General features: G+C 32.0%; 2 protein-coding genes across 3 annotated transcripts; both read left to right on the forward strand.

The window, feature by feature from the left end:
• Positions 1 to 1,339: 1,339 nt before the first annotated feature.
• Positions 1,340 to 5,454, forward strand: LOC108757598 (DDB1- and CUL4-associated factor 11; the record flags this gene model as incomplete). Its single annotated transcript, XM_018502057.1, has 9 exons — positions 1,340 to 1,558; positions 1,673 to 1,928; positions 2,691 to 2,837; positions 2,925 to 3,100; positions 3,174 to 3,266; positions 3,578 to 3,824; positions 3,995 to 4,147; positions 4,236 to 4,342; positions 4,816 to 5,454. Coding segments are annotated over 9 exons (1,521 nt in total), but the record flags the coding sequence as incomplete, so codon positions are not given.
• Positions 5,455 to 8,700: 3,246 nt separating this feature from the next.
• On the forward strand, positions 8,701 to 17,707 carry tan (C45 family peptidase tan). 2 transcript variants are annotated; one of them, XM_018502520.1, is made up of 9 exons: positions 8,701 to 8,853; positions 10,566 to 10,578; positions 11,090 to 11,261; positions 13,553 to 13,750; positions 14,019 to 14,123; positions 15,675 to 15,891; positions 16,063 to 16,303; positions 16,709 to 16,905; positions 17,338 to 17,707. In XM_018502520.1, exons 3-9 carry the CDS (start codon positions 11,148 to 11,150, stop codon positions 17,457 to 17,459), a joined length of 1,194 nt encoding a protein of 397 aa, XP_018358022.1. In that variant the 5' UTR covers positions 8,701 to 8,853; positions 10,566 to 10,578; positions 11,090 to 11,147; the 3' UTR covers positions 17,460 to 17,707. The 2 variants fall into 2 exon arrangements, with proteins under 2 accessions (XP_018358022.1, XP_018358021.1); XM_018502519.1 differs by lacking the exon at positions 10,566 to 10,578.
• The last annotated feature ends 153 nt before the right edge of the window (positions 17,708 to 17,860 follow it).

The raw sequence follows: 17,860 nt of genomic DNA on the forward strand, positions 1-17,860 counted from the left end.
TTTATTGTAGTTTTATGAATGAATGAGAGAAATTTATATAAAATTCTTCGAAATATACAATGTCCTAGAACTACCTTAGTTTCAGGATAAATTCTAAGAAACATACACACACACACACACACACACACACAATTCTTTCCGTGCAGTTATTAGATTATTCTAACTGCACCAAATCCTTTTTTCTGCTAAACGCAGCCATTGTATTTTTTATGTAGCACTTGCGGTATTAACTATTAACGCGTTGAATTAAACAGTTATTAGCACCCGAAGAGAATTATCTTTTAAAATTCATCCTAAAAACATGGTAATTGTGGTACAATATAATACTTTAAAGATTTTTACTATACACTTCAGTAAAATTAATCAAACTTATTTTATATTTTATTGTAGTTTTATTAATGAATGAGAGAAAAATAAAATTAAAATAAAATAAAATAAAATAAAATAAAATAAAAAATTAATGAAATGAAATTAAATAAAATTCTTCGAAATACAATGTTGTTCCAGAACTACCATATTTTCAGGATAAATTCTAAAAAACAATTCTCTCCGTGCAGTTATTAGATTATCCTAACTGCACCAAATCCTTTGATCTGGATCAGTAACAAAGGGAAATATAAATAAGGAAAGATAAATATAAATTAGGTCATATATATCGCGGTAAACGCTGGTCAATACGGTCGACACGGTGTGGCAGCACTGTCAACACCGTTTAAGCGTTTGACGCTTGTAATTGAAACCGTTCGGTTCAAACGGTTCAAAATATATAATTTCAGCCGCTCGAATGACAGCAATAGATCTGTCGCTCCAATTACTTATTTAATTTCGCAGCACGTGAAATTGTATCTTCAGTTCCGAGATCAAAGTTAATCTTACAAAGGTAGTTCAATTTCAATTCAAATAACTCTTCATCTTTTTTGGTTCTAAAAATTAAAAAAGGATGAAAAGTTTAATTGAATCGAGATTAAAGTTAATCTACATTGAAATGGGTAGCGGAATAATTACATGTCATAACATCCCGCTGAACAGACCTTTACTTTGTCGTTACCCCCACTCTTCTCTATTATTGCAACGCGCGCTATTTTCATAACCTTTCTCGCCTGTCTTTAGTGTCTTTCGTGGTCATTCACTGTGGAATATTCTTGAGAACGCGTCGCTCTTATTTTTCGCCCAGTATTTTTTTATTCGCGATCGTCATCTTCATACAATTGTTCTGAAAATCAAAAAACACAAGGAACGACTCGCACGGAACGTCTTTGTATACTCACCGTCCCGTCGCATAACCTCACGCATCAGTCAACACGACCGTGGAAATATCCTCGACAAATATCCTCAGTAACACAAGGAACGACTCGCACGGAACGTCTTTGTATACTCACCGTCTCGTCGCATAACCTCACGCATCAGTCAACACGACCGTGGAAATATCCTCGACAAATATCCTCAGTACTGTCTCTTTTGTTGTTGCAGTTCCATTATAGATATATCTGATGAATCAGAGGATGAATTGGCACGAATTCGCGCACGAGCGAGGTTTCCAGATACAACCAGATTAGAGGTGAGTTCAACTGTGGAATGTGTGTGCAAGTTTGTTCCTCGGTATGGTTTATATAAAACTTGCCGAGGATAAAAATGTGAGTCTTTTATCTTGCTTTCATTTTTGCCATTGCAGTATGATGCTTTTCAGAAAAACGACATAATCGGCGTCACCAAAAATGCCTCAGGGGTCACTGACGAGAAGAACACGTCTATAATACCAATGATACAAAAGAGGGCCCTCAAACCGAACGGTTTTAGTGTTAAAGAAAAACGTAGGATAGCCAACAATCTTTTGCCGAATAAGCCACAGGTTTTAAATGACTTTGGTTCGAAAGTATTCTGTGGTTTATATTCCAAGGATGGAGAGTTCTTCGTCACTGCCACTCAAGGTATATTCTACAAGGTTTATTCTGTTTATTGTACCAAGGTGCCAAAGGTGCTTTCAACCTATCTTTCCACGTTGTATAATATATCTGTTCTTATACTTTTACTATTTTCACCAATTCTACTTAATAACATCCTTAATATAATATATTTAAAATTCTTATTCTTTTTAATTCAATTTTTTAAATATTACTTTAAGCTCCTATTATGTAACTCTTAACGACAATAACAATATAGTTATGCAGCTTTCTTTCTACGTATAAAACCTGTGCAAAAATAATGTAACGATATCATTGCTGCCATTAACATTCATTTCCACTAATGTTGATTAAATTTAATTACAATTCAACTAACTCTTCATCTTTTTCTAATTCTTAAAACTAGAAAAAGATAAAGAAATGGACATAAGAGTTACAGAATAAAGAGACCTTAATTTCTTCCTACCAAAACAGATCTTCCTATCAAAGTTGATCTCTTACCTCCTAATGAAACGTATATGGAATGAGGACCGAGATCGAACTCATGACCCGCAGATTACTAATCATTTGTACTGATATCAAGCTACACGTCATCCAGAATCTTCTTTGTTGTGTACAAGCTTGTCACATATACTTATAGTTTACGGCTAAACTTCTCACATGGTTTATCTTTCTTCTTTTTCTTTCCACAGGAGAAAAAAAGAAAAAGGATAAACAGTGCAAGGAATTTAGCTAAAAAGAACAAGCCTAATTCAACTGTCCATATCTAATGTTTATGAATCTTTGCAGATAAATGGATGTACATATATCGGACGAACAATGGTAATTTTACCTTGTACAATCGGATGTTGGCGCATGATGTTGGATGGAGTGTTCTGGACGTAGCGTTCAGTCCGGACGGACAACATTTTGCATATTCGAGCTGGGCGGATTGTTGTAAGTGATATTATGTTTATATCTTGTGCAATTATACGCTGGCAGATATAAGATATAATACAATATGTATTCTTTTATCTTTTATAGTATATCAGTGTCATATATCTGAAGACTCGATAGAAACACTACCTTTACATCCAGGCGTACGGCGATTTTGCGTCTTTTCCTTGGCCTTTTCAAACAATGGCGAAGAAATTCTTGGTGGCGCCAATGACCGATGCCTCTACATATACAGTCTCTATTGCCAACGCCGATTTGAGCGGGTTTGTAAAATTATTATTTAACGATAGAAGCGCGGTTGCCATTTCTTGTACTGATATCTATTTATTTTTATAGTTCGTAGGTCATGAAGAAGACGTAAACTGTGTTGCCTATGCAGACAATAGTTCGCAGATCTTCTATAGCGGTGGTGACGATGGATTATGCAAGGTATAATTAAGTCATCCAAGACGCCACTTTTTTGAATATATAAGGATGCGGTGAAAAGTGTTGCTACAAATGCTTTGAAGCATTTAATTGATCAATTCGAAGAAAGAATTGTACTAAGTGATTTATTTTTAAATTATTTTTGCTTGTAGAATGCTTCATTTGTAGCGTCACGTTGACCTTAAGTCGAATATCTGTGTTACGAAAGAAATCGATGTGCGCTATAATGAATCGATAATGAGTCTTTATGCACGCGATTATTCGGAAAAATTCTCATTCTATATTACATCTTCGATGTCTTCCTGTCGGTTTAGGTATGGGATAGAAGATTGATAAACGTATCTAATCCGTCTCCAGTTGGAGTATTGGCCGGTCATAGAGACGGGATCACATACATCGATTCACGTGGCGACACACGGTATCTTATAACCAATTCTAAAGACCAATGCATCAAGTTATGGGATACGCGAGTGTTCTCTTCTCGTAAAGCCCAGCAAAATGCTCGCCAGCTTATAGAGCGTCAAGACTGGGACTATCGATGGCAGCCTGTACCTCAACGATGTAAATATCTTTATAAACCAAAAAAAGAAAAGAAAATAGAAGAAAAATCCTTAAGACAACTATTGTTTTTATTTCTAAATTATTCAGATACATCCAAAATGTCTAAGGTGACAATTGATTTTTATTGTTACATATAATTACAGAGTATATACGATATTTTCCTGTTTCAGTATGGGATCGAGGTTTCTTAGACGGTGATAGTAGTATCATGACGTATTACGGTCATTCGGTTCGTAAGACTTTGATACGTTGTCGCTTTTCGCCGCCGGATAATACTGGTCAAAGATACATTTACACGGGGGATTCGACAGGCCGGCTCATCAGTAAGTTTTGAGTGTTACATTCTGCTTCTCAATATACGACATCGTAAATGAACGATCCTGATTTCATGTCCTCTTTTCTCATCCGCAGTATATGATCTTCTAACTGGAAGGATAGTACACAAGGTAAAAGGTCACTTAGGCTGCGTGCGTGATGTCAGCTGGCATCCCTTTGATCACAACTTCATTACCTCATCTGTAAGTAAAATTATTTTACCACAAAAACGTATCTCATACATTTTAAATAAAAAAAAGTTGCAACTGCGAAGAACTGTCGTTGGGTGCATTCCATTTCATGCATGATGTGCATAATGTTTCATTTATTCTTGTTTAACATTCGGTGAATAACAAGGATAAATGATGCATCGTGCGCATTATGTGTGAAACGGAACACAGCCGTTATTTCAAGGTTCACGTTTATGATAAAAGGAGGAGATAATTTGGATTATATAATTTTTCAAGAAAGAGACTTAAAAAATCGTGGAAAATATTTTTCTTATAAATCGTCAATAAAATTGTTTCGTAAAGGTTTTTATTTATGTAAAACTTTTGTCTTATGTGTATATAGAATAAATTGAAGTTGTATTCTTTCAATTCATGATTCAAGTACAATTACATGTATCATTACGATAAGATACGCATAAATATAAAATTATATTTTATGCTTGCAGTGGGATGGTAAAATATCCAAATGGGAATATTGTGAAAACTACAATGCGAATGACTATGAGCCACCTTTACTACGACGGAGTGAGAGAATAGCTGCAAGAAGAAGGGCGCATATTTTGACATGAGGTTTTCCATTTTTCATTGTTTTCCTTTTCTTTTTTTTCAAAGCAAATCTAATGTTCACCTTTGCTTAGAAAAAAAGGAGAATAAAGGAATCACCTATCGAGAATAACCTTCTCTAGGTGTCCATTTTTTACGCGATTCTCTCCCAGGAACGCAAATAGACATTATACAAGACTGAATGATGAACGCGATTTTTCTATTTGTCTCTGCCGTTGTGCTCGCATATTTCGCGGGATTCTCGCTGCGATTGTTTTCTTCGCATTAACACAGAGTGAGAATTACCATTCGATCTATTTCAAATTGATCCGACACAAATAATCCATTTCTGCGACACAGAGCTCTTCCTCCTTTTTTCTTCACACTGTATTTTATATCGCGAACCATTGCCGTCTAGATTTTATGGAATCTTTGATAAGTTATATCTTATCTCTCATTAAATATAACGTTCATTGATGATTGCGATTGATTCTTATTTTTACAAGGAAAGCCACCTTAAAATATCTCCTCTTCTCGATTTTGATGAGCATCTATTCCCTTAATATATGTATATATAACATCAATCTTGTGGAAAAGGAGAAAAAAACTTGTATTTTCTCAGATTTACATTTTTATATCATTTGGACGCTTTCGAATTGAATTAGACTTAAATTGAAATTAAATATATCAATATAAGAAACTCTAGTAAATAACCGATAAGAGAAATTAAGTAATTATGATTCAATGTGATTTTTTCTGAAAATATCCGCAATTTGCGAATTTGAATCGCCCCATTGTCTATTCCTAACTGTATAGAGAAATTACACTATGTAGTCGAGAGAATATTTGTTAACAATGCACATGTATAATTATCGGAAGATGTTCCATTTATATGTAAAGGGAGATTCCTTTGTGATTATAATATACATAATATCTCTTACAAACATAAAAAGAAATCCGGCGCATTTATACCATTTATACTAAACGCGACGAATCTTTCGCACAATCAAAACTTTAAAATAAAACAATTTTATTGTTTTTTTTAATACAGAATGGTATCTTTACAGTCGCAAAGCAATCTCATTCTGTGATACGAAGTGATACTTACCTTAAGATTCTGTAGACACACTTAGAAAGAATTTTCTCACCGTGCGAGAATATTTTAACATTAACAATAACGCGACGTTAAAAGAACGTCATTTTTATTTGAATTAACACTTTAAATGTAAACTTGAATGAACGTTTCAATAAACAGTAAAAAATTGTTTAAATAATTGCGTGGCGAGAAAATCCCACTTTTCCTTCACAGATCTCATTAATTAATTAATTAATTAATTAATTAATTAATTAATTAATAAATAATAAACGGGGAACGATCATAAGTTGTTATGAATAATGTGATTAATAACAAATAAGAATAATTAGAGTTATTGTTCACGATTTACTTAAATAACGATAATGTTACTTAATTAACGATAAACGAAAGATCGAACGATTCATGATTCTAAATTAGATATAGGTACAGGTATAGGACATTGAAAACTCTATATACTCAAGATGTAAATACGAGTAATAATAATTTCTATGATATAAAACATGATCATAAAAGCATTGTAATAAGAGATGTAAAGCATCAGTTCAAGGAATTAACTTCTTTTTTCATTTCAATTTTTTATAACGACAAAAACATACGTAAACGTCTCCTTCAAACTTATTGTTATAATACATGTAACAAAAGAATTTATAAAAAAATGATATAATATTAAATAATATACAATATTAAGCTTGAAAAAAGATATTAAAGAAGTACTAAAAGAATCAAAAAGTTAAAAGTAAAATAATTTTAAATATAGAATAAATATTTCATATATGTATGAAAATCCTTTTTGCAGTTTCTATTCGTAATGAATTTTACCGTTATATTATTATTTTTTATCTCGCGAAGAAAAATGTAACATATTGTTGGTTTAATAAAATGCTACATGTTACGGTTTTAATATTATTGAGTTTAATCCTTTCAGCACAGAAATCTTTTACCATCCAAATTTCTTCTTTTATGATTAAAAAAATCATAAAATTAACAAGATATTTTTCTTTCCAAGTTTACCTCTGTTTCAAAAAAGCATATTTCTTAAAAAATTAATAGTACACTTATTCTTATCATATCGTATGTTAAACATATTATTACGTTATATTGTGCTTTTATTGATGTTTACATAATTAGTTATCTCATTCCGTTGAGACATTAACACGTAACTTAATGCATGCAATTACGTAACGCGTAATTTAACACGCATAGAAGTAGAAGGAAAACACGTGCAGCGCATTCACGTCGATCTCTTCGATACAAGCGTAGTAAGATCTTTGAACTGGCGCGATCTTTCATCGGAAGCCGCATAAAATAGACAATAATTGATTTAGCTCACGGAAAGACCGGAATTTTTGGAAGCCGCACAAATTCCGTTGGATTATGATGTAACTTGCGGCTTTGCGCGAATATCGTTGCAATTACGGGAATATAACAAATCTGCGCGACAACTATATATATTTTTTATAAATCTCACATAAATTATTGTTCTGAAGTGTCTAATAGTAGATTATCTTTGTTTTTATACAACGCTAGTTAGTGATACATCTTTAATGTATCGGATGAAGATTGATCTTCCAACTTAACCACATTTTGTGTTAAATCCTTGAAAAATATCTTCTCCCGCGATGGACTAATTATATCGGATAAAAAATATCCAAGCCACATAATTGCCTCCGTAATTGTCAAGTCTCACAGGTTTTTACATGGAAATCGTTGACAGTCATTTTGCGAAGACAAAGGCGGATGAGCCTCGACGCTTCCAGATTTAGCGGTGAAGAGTCTCGCGCGTTTAATCTCGTTGTTGATGAGATACGGAGATATATTTTCCGCATGATCCTTGAGCGCGATATTGCGAGGGAGAATCATAGATGAGATCTTTCTACAAATACGAACGTAACTTATTTGGATTTAGGAACGCTGTAAAAATCCGACAACTTCAAACGGTGCTGTCTTCATTTCTAACGTCATGTAACGGCATGTAAACGAGGTACATGCTTTTTCGCACGTTTTTTTCCTCCCATTATTCATCGCAATTGTGATGATGAGGCGCTTGTCTCACGAAAGATAAAAACTTATGATAATAAGGGTCTAAAGAAGATTTATTGGAAATTGAAAGATCGATTTTGTATTCTTTCACAAATTATTATTATATTTTTTCAGATGACTCCGGAGTAATCAATTTTTGCTGAGAATAAATAGGATCCAATATTTATCCTATATTATAAATAATCACGGCAAGAGGATTGATAAACGTATTATTGTTTTATTATATAACATCTCGATGTAATCTAATTTTGTTGTAATTCTTTTCCAAATCATTCATTTGATCAAATAAACAGGAAGTGAAATCCGTTTTAATTGAAACATACTCACATCGTTGACGTTATCATCTACGACAAATTTTATCTGAACAAAGTGACAATAGTAAATAGACTTTAAATGAGCTTCCCTTCTCTTCGAGTGGTTTATCAGCGGCCTCCTGCCTCCCGGATCTGCCTTTGAGATCGTCTCAAGGTAATGGGCGACGGTAAATACACGTTACTTCGCGATACATAAATCCTTAGTCTTTATTTTTTATATCCTCATTAGTCGTAGTAAGCGAGCGACGCCCGCGCAGCGTAAAGTGTGAACGTTAGCGATAATATGATGCTATAAAAGCCAGATAAGAGAGACATTCGCGAGTCTTCCTTCTCGCGAAGACCCGCGAGGTGTCAGTCGCCTGTCGATCGTTACCTAACATACAGATAAAATATTTTACTTGTGCGAGTGATCCCTTGTTTGATATCACGTTCTTTATTCGTAATATTTTCCATCGGCGATCCCTTTCGACATAGAGCCCGGAAGAAGTCAGGTAGGCGCGTATCGTTGAATTTAACTTTTTCTATTCCTCTCTTCTTGCATAGGACCAGGAACCATATTTTCGAAAAATATCAAAATACTATAGTATATATTACGTATACAGTAATTATTATACAGTAATTGTTATACAGTAGGACAAGAAATCATTTTTTCTTTTGAAAGCTCTTGAATTGTACTTCAAGGAATAAACTTTATTAGATACAAGTTTTTATTTTACAGTAAAAAAATATTTTAAATAACTAAAAATGCTATTTTTGCTCATTTTATCTCAATTTATTCAAAATCTTGACGTGCTACGTCAATTCTGTCAACGACATCGTGTTCAACATGAAGAAATATTTGAGTAACATATTATCGCACTTCGAAGAGAATTTTGTGTTCTAATATGTTATTGATTTTTTCACTATTTTCATGTGAAGTTTTCCTTAGTTTACTGCAATAGATAAATTTTGAATCTCTTGGTCTAACAAGGGGAACGTCAAGTAGTGTATACATGAATTCCGCTTAAATTGAAATATATTTTAAATATATTTACTCGCCATTAATTCATGGGCGAGTGGCACGATGCAATTCGAATATTCACGAGGAATTTGCATAGAAAGTTTTGGAATTTTTAGTTAAATTGCAAACCAATATTATTCATATAATTGCAGTCATTAAAATATGCATGAAAATAATCACAATTATAAAAAGGAATTATAATTGTAAAATAATTTTTATACTACATGCGTTGTCTAATCATTCACTTAAACGCACACACTATAAAAATTTACATAAAAAAAGATACAGAAAAACTTTGAATGCAAATTTCTCACGAATACTTGAATATTGCATCGTACCACTTAATTACTAAGGGATAAAATATAAATAATGAGTCAAGGCTTTTTTAAACGAGCTATTATAGTTATTCATAAAATAAAATTCGTTTTTAATTAAATAAGTACAATGCTATAAAGTTTTTCAAGCTTACGAAGTCAACGAACTTATAATAATAAAATAAAAATTATCACACCAGGCTAAGATGTTACGGATCGAAATAAATATCTAATCAGAAGTTTCAAGTCCAAATAATAAAAGTGTATGTTTTACTAATCCTCGGTTGTTATCGAAAATCCAGTTGAATCAACGATTTCATAAAAAATATACAACAATCCGATCGAGAATTTCTTCAACGATTATACTAATATATTCTGTATAATAAATGTCAATTTATAATTAAATGATTAGTATAAGTTAATTGAATAATAGTGAGAAATTATGTTCAAACTTACGTTAATTTATATAGAATAGTCTGTTGAATTAAAATCAAAGTCAAAAACTGACATCGTGTATAATAAAACAGCTCTTCGATCAGTAACATCTAAATGAAGAAATAAGTATGTAAGATTAGCCTAGAGCGATAATTTTTATTATTGTATTATTGTAAGTTTGTTGACTTTGTAAGGGGTTATATAAAAATGTTATGTATTTCACTGAAGAAGACTTTGTAAGTCGAAACGTTTGAAAAACTTTATAGCATTGTACCTATTAATTAAAAACGAATTTTTATTTTATGAATAATTGCTTGTTTAAAAAAAAGCCTTGACTTATTTTAATTATGCGTTGCATGTACACGAGCCTATCTTTTTATGTATACTAATATATAAAGTTAGACGAAATTCATGGTCAAAATTTACGGAGAAATTTGTCACTTCACATCTTTAGGAAAAGTTATCTGGTAAGTACTTTGATTCATCCCCAAGTAGGACATAGAACTATTATATATATTCATTTAAATGAATTAATTTCAGAAATCATAATTATGTGTGCCGATATGATTGTCGGATTTTCAACGCAATCAATCTGAAATATTAATAATCACTACAAATTTCCCAAATTTAATCTTGATGATTTCTGAAATTAATTCATTTAAATAAATATATATAATAGTTCAACATCTTAACATTCAGACCGTAATGGCGCTTCGTATTTAAAGTATTAAATGTTTCTAACATAAACGGTCTTATTTCCAATCTTATTATTGTAGAACATAGAAGTCATAATAATATCATGAAGACAACATCATGACCTCATTCGTCACTTATAAGTCAATTTTTAAGTATCAAATAACGTCATGATGTTCTGTGATATCATTATGACTTAAATTATGACTCCGTGTTCTACCTGGATCTAGTTTCAGTTTTATAGCGAACGTTTTATGAAGTGTGATATTCTGTGTCATAATTTAGGACGAATATTCTTTAAAAAGAAGAAGAAGTAAACATCTTTATTTTTCACGACGGAAATATGACAACTACCGAAACATGCAACAAAAAGTCGACGACCAAGTATATAAGCCGCAGAAATGTCGTTCCTATAATCCACGTTCGAGGAACGCACTACGATATCGGTTTTGACATTGTAAGGATTAAACTATATTATTTAACGACAACATAGATTTTACAAAAACATTAATATGACTTTCCAAGTTGAGTGTTGTCTTTTCCCTCGAGAACTAGAAATATTCTTTACGAGTGTTTAAAATCTTCAAAAGATCTCAAAAATAAAAAAAAAGCTTTGATAAATTTGAATCAGATTACATCAATTTTGGGCAATCTTAAGCAAATAGAACATATTAAATTGAATTTAAAAAGTCCTCTGTTATTTTACATATTTCCGAATAATTAATGAGACAATTCATATAAATCCAATACAAGATTAATTACAATAATTAATAAAAGTTTACGAATGAGCGTGTACCCACGAGAAAAGACAATTCAGCACAACGCGCGTTTATCGTTACGGTAGTGGAATTTTTTAACATATTATCGTCACTATCGTTAACTAGCAACAGTCAATGGCAAGAACGATTCGGAAAAAAATGCGGCTTCCTTTTTCTGTTAGTAATTAACGTTATTCATTAGATGATTCATAAAGCATCAATCATCGATAAGAACTGTATTTATAGATTATTTTTATTTTAAGACCGTCTTAAGTAACGTCTTAAGATGCTAGTACATTCTTTTGATTGGCTTATGACATTTTTATTTTAACACCGTCTTAAGTAACGTCTTAAGATGCTAATACAGTCTTTTGATTGGCTTATGACCTGATTGAATGATCTGATTCTTACTTGAACACTCTAGATTTATTAATTATCTATTAATTATGTGGAAGTACAAAATGGTAGGGGACTTTGTATTCAATTTAATCTGTTCTACTTGCTCAAGTGATGTAATCCGATTATTACTGACGAGCACTGTATACAAAATTTATCCAAGTTTTTTTATCTTCGATACCTTTTGAAAATTAAACATGGTAAAGAATAATAATCTCATTATTTACAATTTTGTATTATCTTATATAATATAATATAATAATTTATATATAATTTTTATATATAATAGAAAAGAAAGTCGCCGATACTGACATAGGTCTCCTAAAGTGACACCCCCTTATATCTTAGAAACTATTGCACTTTATTAATACTAATAAAATCATGATCTCTGTTTAGCTAATTAAAAAGAAGTACAAACTCATAATTCATATATTTGTGGCTTATTTCTATACCAAATTAGCTAAAAACCAATTTTATGAATCCGAGAAGAAAATTCTTACGGTGTTCTTTTGCAAATTGCGTAATTAAGGTAATAGTGACTGTGTGTATTATTGATAATATCATGTCATTTTAAATGTTTATAGTTTCATAAATTAGTTTTCTTTACAGAATAGGATATATCTTTATTTATAGAATAGGAATGTTGGTATTATTGCCTACTATGTCAGTTTTGGAGCCCATTTTGTCAGACGCTCATTTTTGCATAACTTACGACAAACTTAATTATTGCAAAATTGCAAACAGTATTATAAAAATTGCTTACTGTCTGATAGAAGACACTTTTTACTTTGTATTTATGTTTTTGAAGTTGTATTTTTACCTTTTGTTTAAGAAATATTGTCTAAAAACAAAGTGGTATGTCGGTATCGGTGACCTTCCTCTATATATTTTACATATAATTGTTTTATTATAATATCTATAATGAATACAACAATAACAGTCATTTTAGTTTAAATAATTTTAGTGTAGTAGTATTCCCAGGAAAAAATGTTTCATACATAATTATATAAAATTATATATAAAATATGTCCATAACATATAACATTTTTTTCCGGGTTAATAGAGTAGTAATAATTGCATTATAATTAATTCAATTTGTTTCGAAATTCAACATTGCCAGTTTTAGTGACAGGTTAAGTATGCTGAATTTTTTCTGCATTTTCTAAATGACAAGAAAACCATATTAGAAATAAGACACCCGTCAGCGACCGATGTAATTTATAGTGACACCTGCGTTCACGTAAAACATGAGTAGCGCAAAGTGCGCATGTAAATCAAGATCGCTAATACACTTTGCAATGCAATTTTCTCATGTCCGATCCGGAGGAATGAACTCCGATATGTCACGCGCGATTTAAGAAGGTGCATAGTTAATCTGATTGGCATAAATGTGAAGCGATATCACATGCGTGATGGAGGGACAGTAAGGAAAGGAGAACGGTCATTGGTGTGACGTTCACCCGGATTAAATTCCTGTTATTCTACATACAGATTCATACAGTCCCTCACACATTGATTAATGTATCACGTCATGTGCGTTTGGTTAATTCGCATTCACGAAATCCATTCTCTTTCCCTGCTTGTTTTATATTAGGGACGCACCTTCGCCAAAATGATACAGGATTTCGTGGACATTTATCAACCGCTGAATAAGATCTATCTGCCGCTATTCGCGACCGAGGAAGGCAAGAAAGTTTATAATGAAACCCTTGATGCCGTCAAAAAACAATTCCCACAATATTTGAAGGAGATCGAGGGAACGGCGGATGGTGCGAATGTGCCGTTTTACAAAGTATGAAAAAATAGCTGAATAAAAAAAGAGATAAGAATTCGTCTTGGAGATATAATTAATTAATTATCAGCAATTTTATCAAAATAGATTTCAACATCTTTGGTTAATTAATTGAATTCATTTTTTCTTAAACTTTGCAAATTTCTCGTTTTATTTTGTTTTCAAATAAAACGAGACTGTTGGGGGATAATAATAAAAATGAAGTAATTGCAAGGATTTTTATTTGTACGAACAATTTTGGAATTAAATTAAAATGTAATCGTTGCAGCTGTTTCTGATGCATCTGGACGACATTCTTCCAAACGTTACTGACGTGCAAGGAAATGCACTTCCAGTCGGTTGTACATCCATCATGTGCAACCAGTCAGGACATGTAAGAGTGACAATAAATCAAAAGATTATTTACCGGGTGTTTTCCGGCAAGAGCATAGTAACCTACATTAAACAAGAATGAAATGATTCACTTTGTTACACTGTATTTTTGTTAGAAAACCCAGGAAAAAATGTTATATACATATTTTATATATAATTATACAATTGTATTATATATATATGCATATATATATAATTGTATATAAAATATGTCAATTTTTTATATTATATAATTAAGGGTAACTCCGGTATATACGCCACACCTATCAAAAACTTAATTTATTAAGTATTATTTACTATGTTTAAAATAAACGAACTATATCAATAAAAATTTTGTATTGTCTACTACTATAAAAAAAATATTAGAAATCCGAAATATTTAGTTTTCGTATTAAAAAATAAACTTTTTGAAAAAAATCTTGCATTTTTGCTATATATAGATAATGGGTGGGATATATGGCAAAAATGCAAGGGTTTCAACAAACTAAACAAAGAATACGAAAGCAAAGCACTTGTATTTTGCTATACAACATACTTTACTATTCCTCTACACGTATGTATCACGAAATAACCACTAGGTCTTTTACACGCCTTACAGTAATCATTTTATGTAGATTATAATTTATGATGACGCTACTTGTTACACACACAGTGACAAATCGATTCAACTCACAATAATTTCATTAATATTAACAGTAAGAAGCTGAAATTATAACTCAATACTAATATAACATAGGCATGTAACATAGTAGTGCGAGAAAATTACCCCCACTCCTTCTATTTTTTCTGACTTCTGCGGCGTAAATCCCAGCGCGACGTATATACCGGAGTCACCCTATATATAATTTTATATAATTATACATAATTATATATGAAACATTTTTTCCCGGGAAAGTGTATCTCACTGTGAGTCATTAGCGAAGATTAGAGATATCGTGGATTTTAATCCATCTTTTCATGTTATTTAAATTCGACGATGTGTGAATGAAGATAACAAATTAAGAAATAAATCTAAATCCAACTTTTCTCGGAGTAAACTTAGTCAACAGATATTTTTCATTGATATCGTACAATTATCTGTATTTTGCGGCAATAATCTTCGCGTTATCTCGATGTGTATTTTAATAGCTGTTGTAAAACGCGAAAATTAAGTCGGAGTCAATTTTACTGTGAAAAACGATAATGCATGTATACGATACTAGAATAAATTTTCAATTTATAATTTCTTTTTCCGTATAAAATTTCTTTGGACGCCACGATTATTGTTTTACGTAATCATATACCAAACTATAGGTGTTATTTAAACGATATCTTAATTAACATCCGCAAATTGTATTCGCAAATAAATCATAAATATTCGTACATTAATCCAAAGTCTATTATATAAAACGTATAGTCTACTCTCTCTTTCTCTCTCTACAATTACTACTATTAAATTATTCGCTCTTTACTGTTTGTATCATATTATTTCATCAGTTTACGTGAGATTTATTTATTATTCTTTTTATTTACACGTTGTTCTGTTTTTATGCTGCGTGCTTAATGAAAATAGGAGATCTTGGGTCACAATGAGGATGCCGTCAGTGAAACTTTGAATCACTGGTACCTCGTGAGTGCTCATGTTATTGAGACGGGTTACAGAGAAGAAAAGTTCACGTCGTTAAGCTACGCCGGTTTCCTGCCGGGTTATACGATGGGCTATAATCACCATGGCCTCGTTTACAGCATCAACACCCTCAGTGCTGCGGTCCTGCGATCTGGCAAGACTCGTGAGTTTTATTTCTTTGTGTATCAAACGCCATAATTTAAATTAGCTATTCGAAATGTAAGCTGGGGAAAAATCTATTCGCGATGAAATGATTTTTGAAATTTTTTTTTTTTTTTATTATAAAAATTCAATAATTAGTTTTATTCTTTAATTGAGATCTCATTGTACATAGCACGATATTTTCTGACACGAGCACTTCTGGGCGTGGAGAACTTCGTGCAGGCGCAGCAGACGCTGAAAAACGAGGGTTACGGCGCGGCGGAGGGCTTCTCGGTGAACATGACGTTCCTCGCGCAGGAGGGCAACCGGATATTTCACAATGCCGAGGTGGGCCCAGCCGAGGCGGGCGCCAACCGGTCGCAACTCAACATCCTGACCGTCAGTCCGGGCGAGAATACGTCCCATTGCAACAAGTACATGATGATTCCCACATTGCGTATAGATTTACATATGCATAGACAGAGCATTCCATTCACGAAATGACGCGTTTACTTACCTTTCTTGCATCTCGAAGGAGTTATTCTTTCGCCTCTTCTTGTCCCTTGTTAATCATACAATTGCGAAGTACAGTATATTGTAGTAAGTAATGCAGTCATAATTATAGTTATCCCATTTCTAAAACTTTTGATTACATTAAAATATTTCACAAAAATATTTTTTAAATCTTGTATAAATATTGTAAGGAAAAGAATGTTTCAAAAACTGATTTCCTGGATATATTTATATTTTGGAAATATTTCAGAAATATTTTATGCTGTGGGGGATACTACATGGGTCTTCGTGTTTTGTCCTCGTATAATAAACTTCGACGATTACAGATACCTACGTTTAAAGGTAGAGGAAGTGAAGGGAAATATCATACAGAGCAGTATCAGGAGAATGAAGACGATTTCAAAACATCCGCCGATGGAGTGTCGTCAGGATGTGATCAATGTACTTAGCGATCAGACGGGCGAAGATTACAGGATCTACCAAGATTTTGGCAGAGATGATGAGATTAAAACGATTGCTACTGGTATGCCTACATCAGAAAATCGAATATATTCCTATTCTTTTATTTTCTTCTTTGTTATTTCTCTTCAACCAAAATTTGTAAAAGAAGATATAGACCAGCTAGCACGATCACCAAACATAAATACGGTAGTATACAGATTATTAGAAATGAAAAACGATGCGCGCAAGAAAGATTACATCAAAGAAAATTAGAATCCTATATCATATTTGTTGATTACATCATATTTATTTTAAAGTTTCCTGTTGTTCAGAAATGAAGACTAATTCAAATCTCTGCACGTGCTTTTCAATCTCCCACTCTTTTTCGATGAATCAAAACTCGTTTAGTAGAATTGCAATAAGAATATTTCAAATGCAAATAAAGAAAAAAAAAACAGCGTAAGATTGCGGAAAATTTCTAGAACTATTACAAATCTACTCTTATTTATTTCAGGTATATTTGATTGTATCAAGCGTACATGGTCCATTTATACGGACATTCCACAGATTAACGAGCCAATACTGGTAATACCTATGCAACTCCGAGACTTCACGACTCCGCAATCAAAGAAATAATATCTTTGTTTCGCATGAATGGCGAAAATCGCATAGAGCATTCGCATTTGTTGTATTGACTTTATGATTGCATGTAATATTAATAATTTTAGCTAAAATAACATTTGTCAAATAAAACGTAAAAAATATTAATATTATCTCTCTATAGAGAACATCGAGCAAAGAGAGACATCGTATTTGAGATTGAAAAATTAACGACATTAAAAAATCTATAAAGTATTAATATGCAAAGAAAAGATTGTTATCTTGTTGAATATAAATGAGATTTTGCGATTATGAAACAATATTCTTACTAAAAAAAATAACTTTATGTAATCCTCATTATGTGTAACACGTAAGAGCGATTAACTCGTAATTTCAGTTTCAACCGTAATTCCTTATTTTATATATTATATATACCT

Source organism: Trachymyrmex cornetzi, unplaced genomic scaffold (assembly GCF_001594075.2).
Source record: "Trachymyrmex cornetzi isolate Tcor2-1 unplaced genomic scaffold, Tcor1.1 scaffold147, whole genome shotgun sequence".
NCBI classification, from domain to species: domain Eukaryota; kingdom Metazoa; phylum Arthropoda; class Insecta; order Hymenoptera; family Formicidae; genus Trachymyrmex; species Trachymyrmex cornetzi.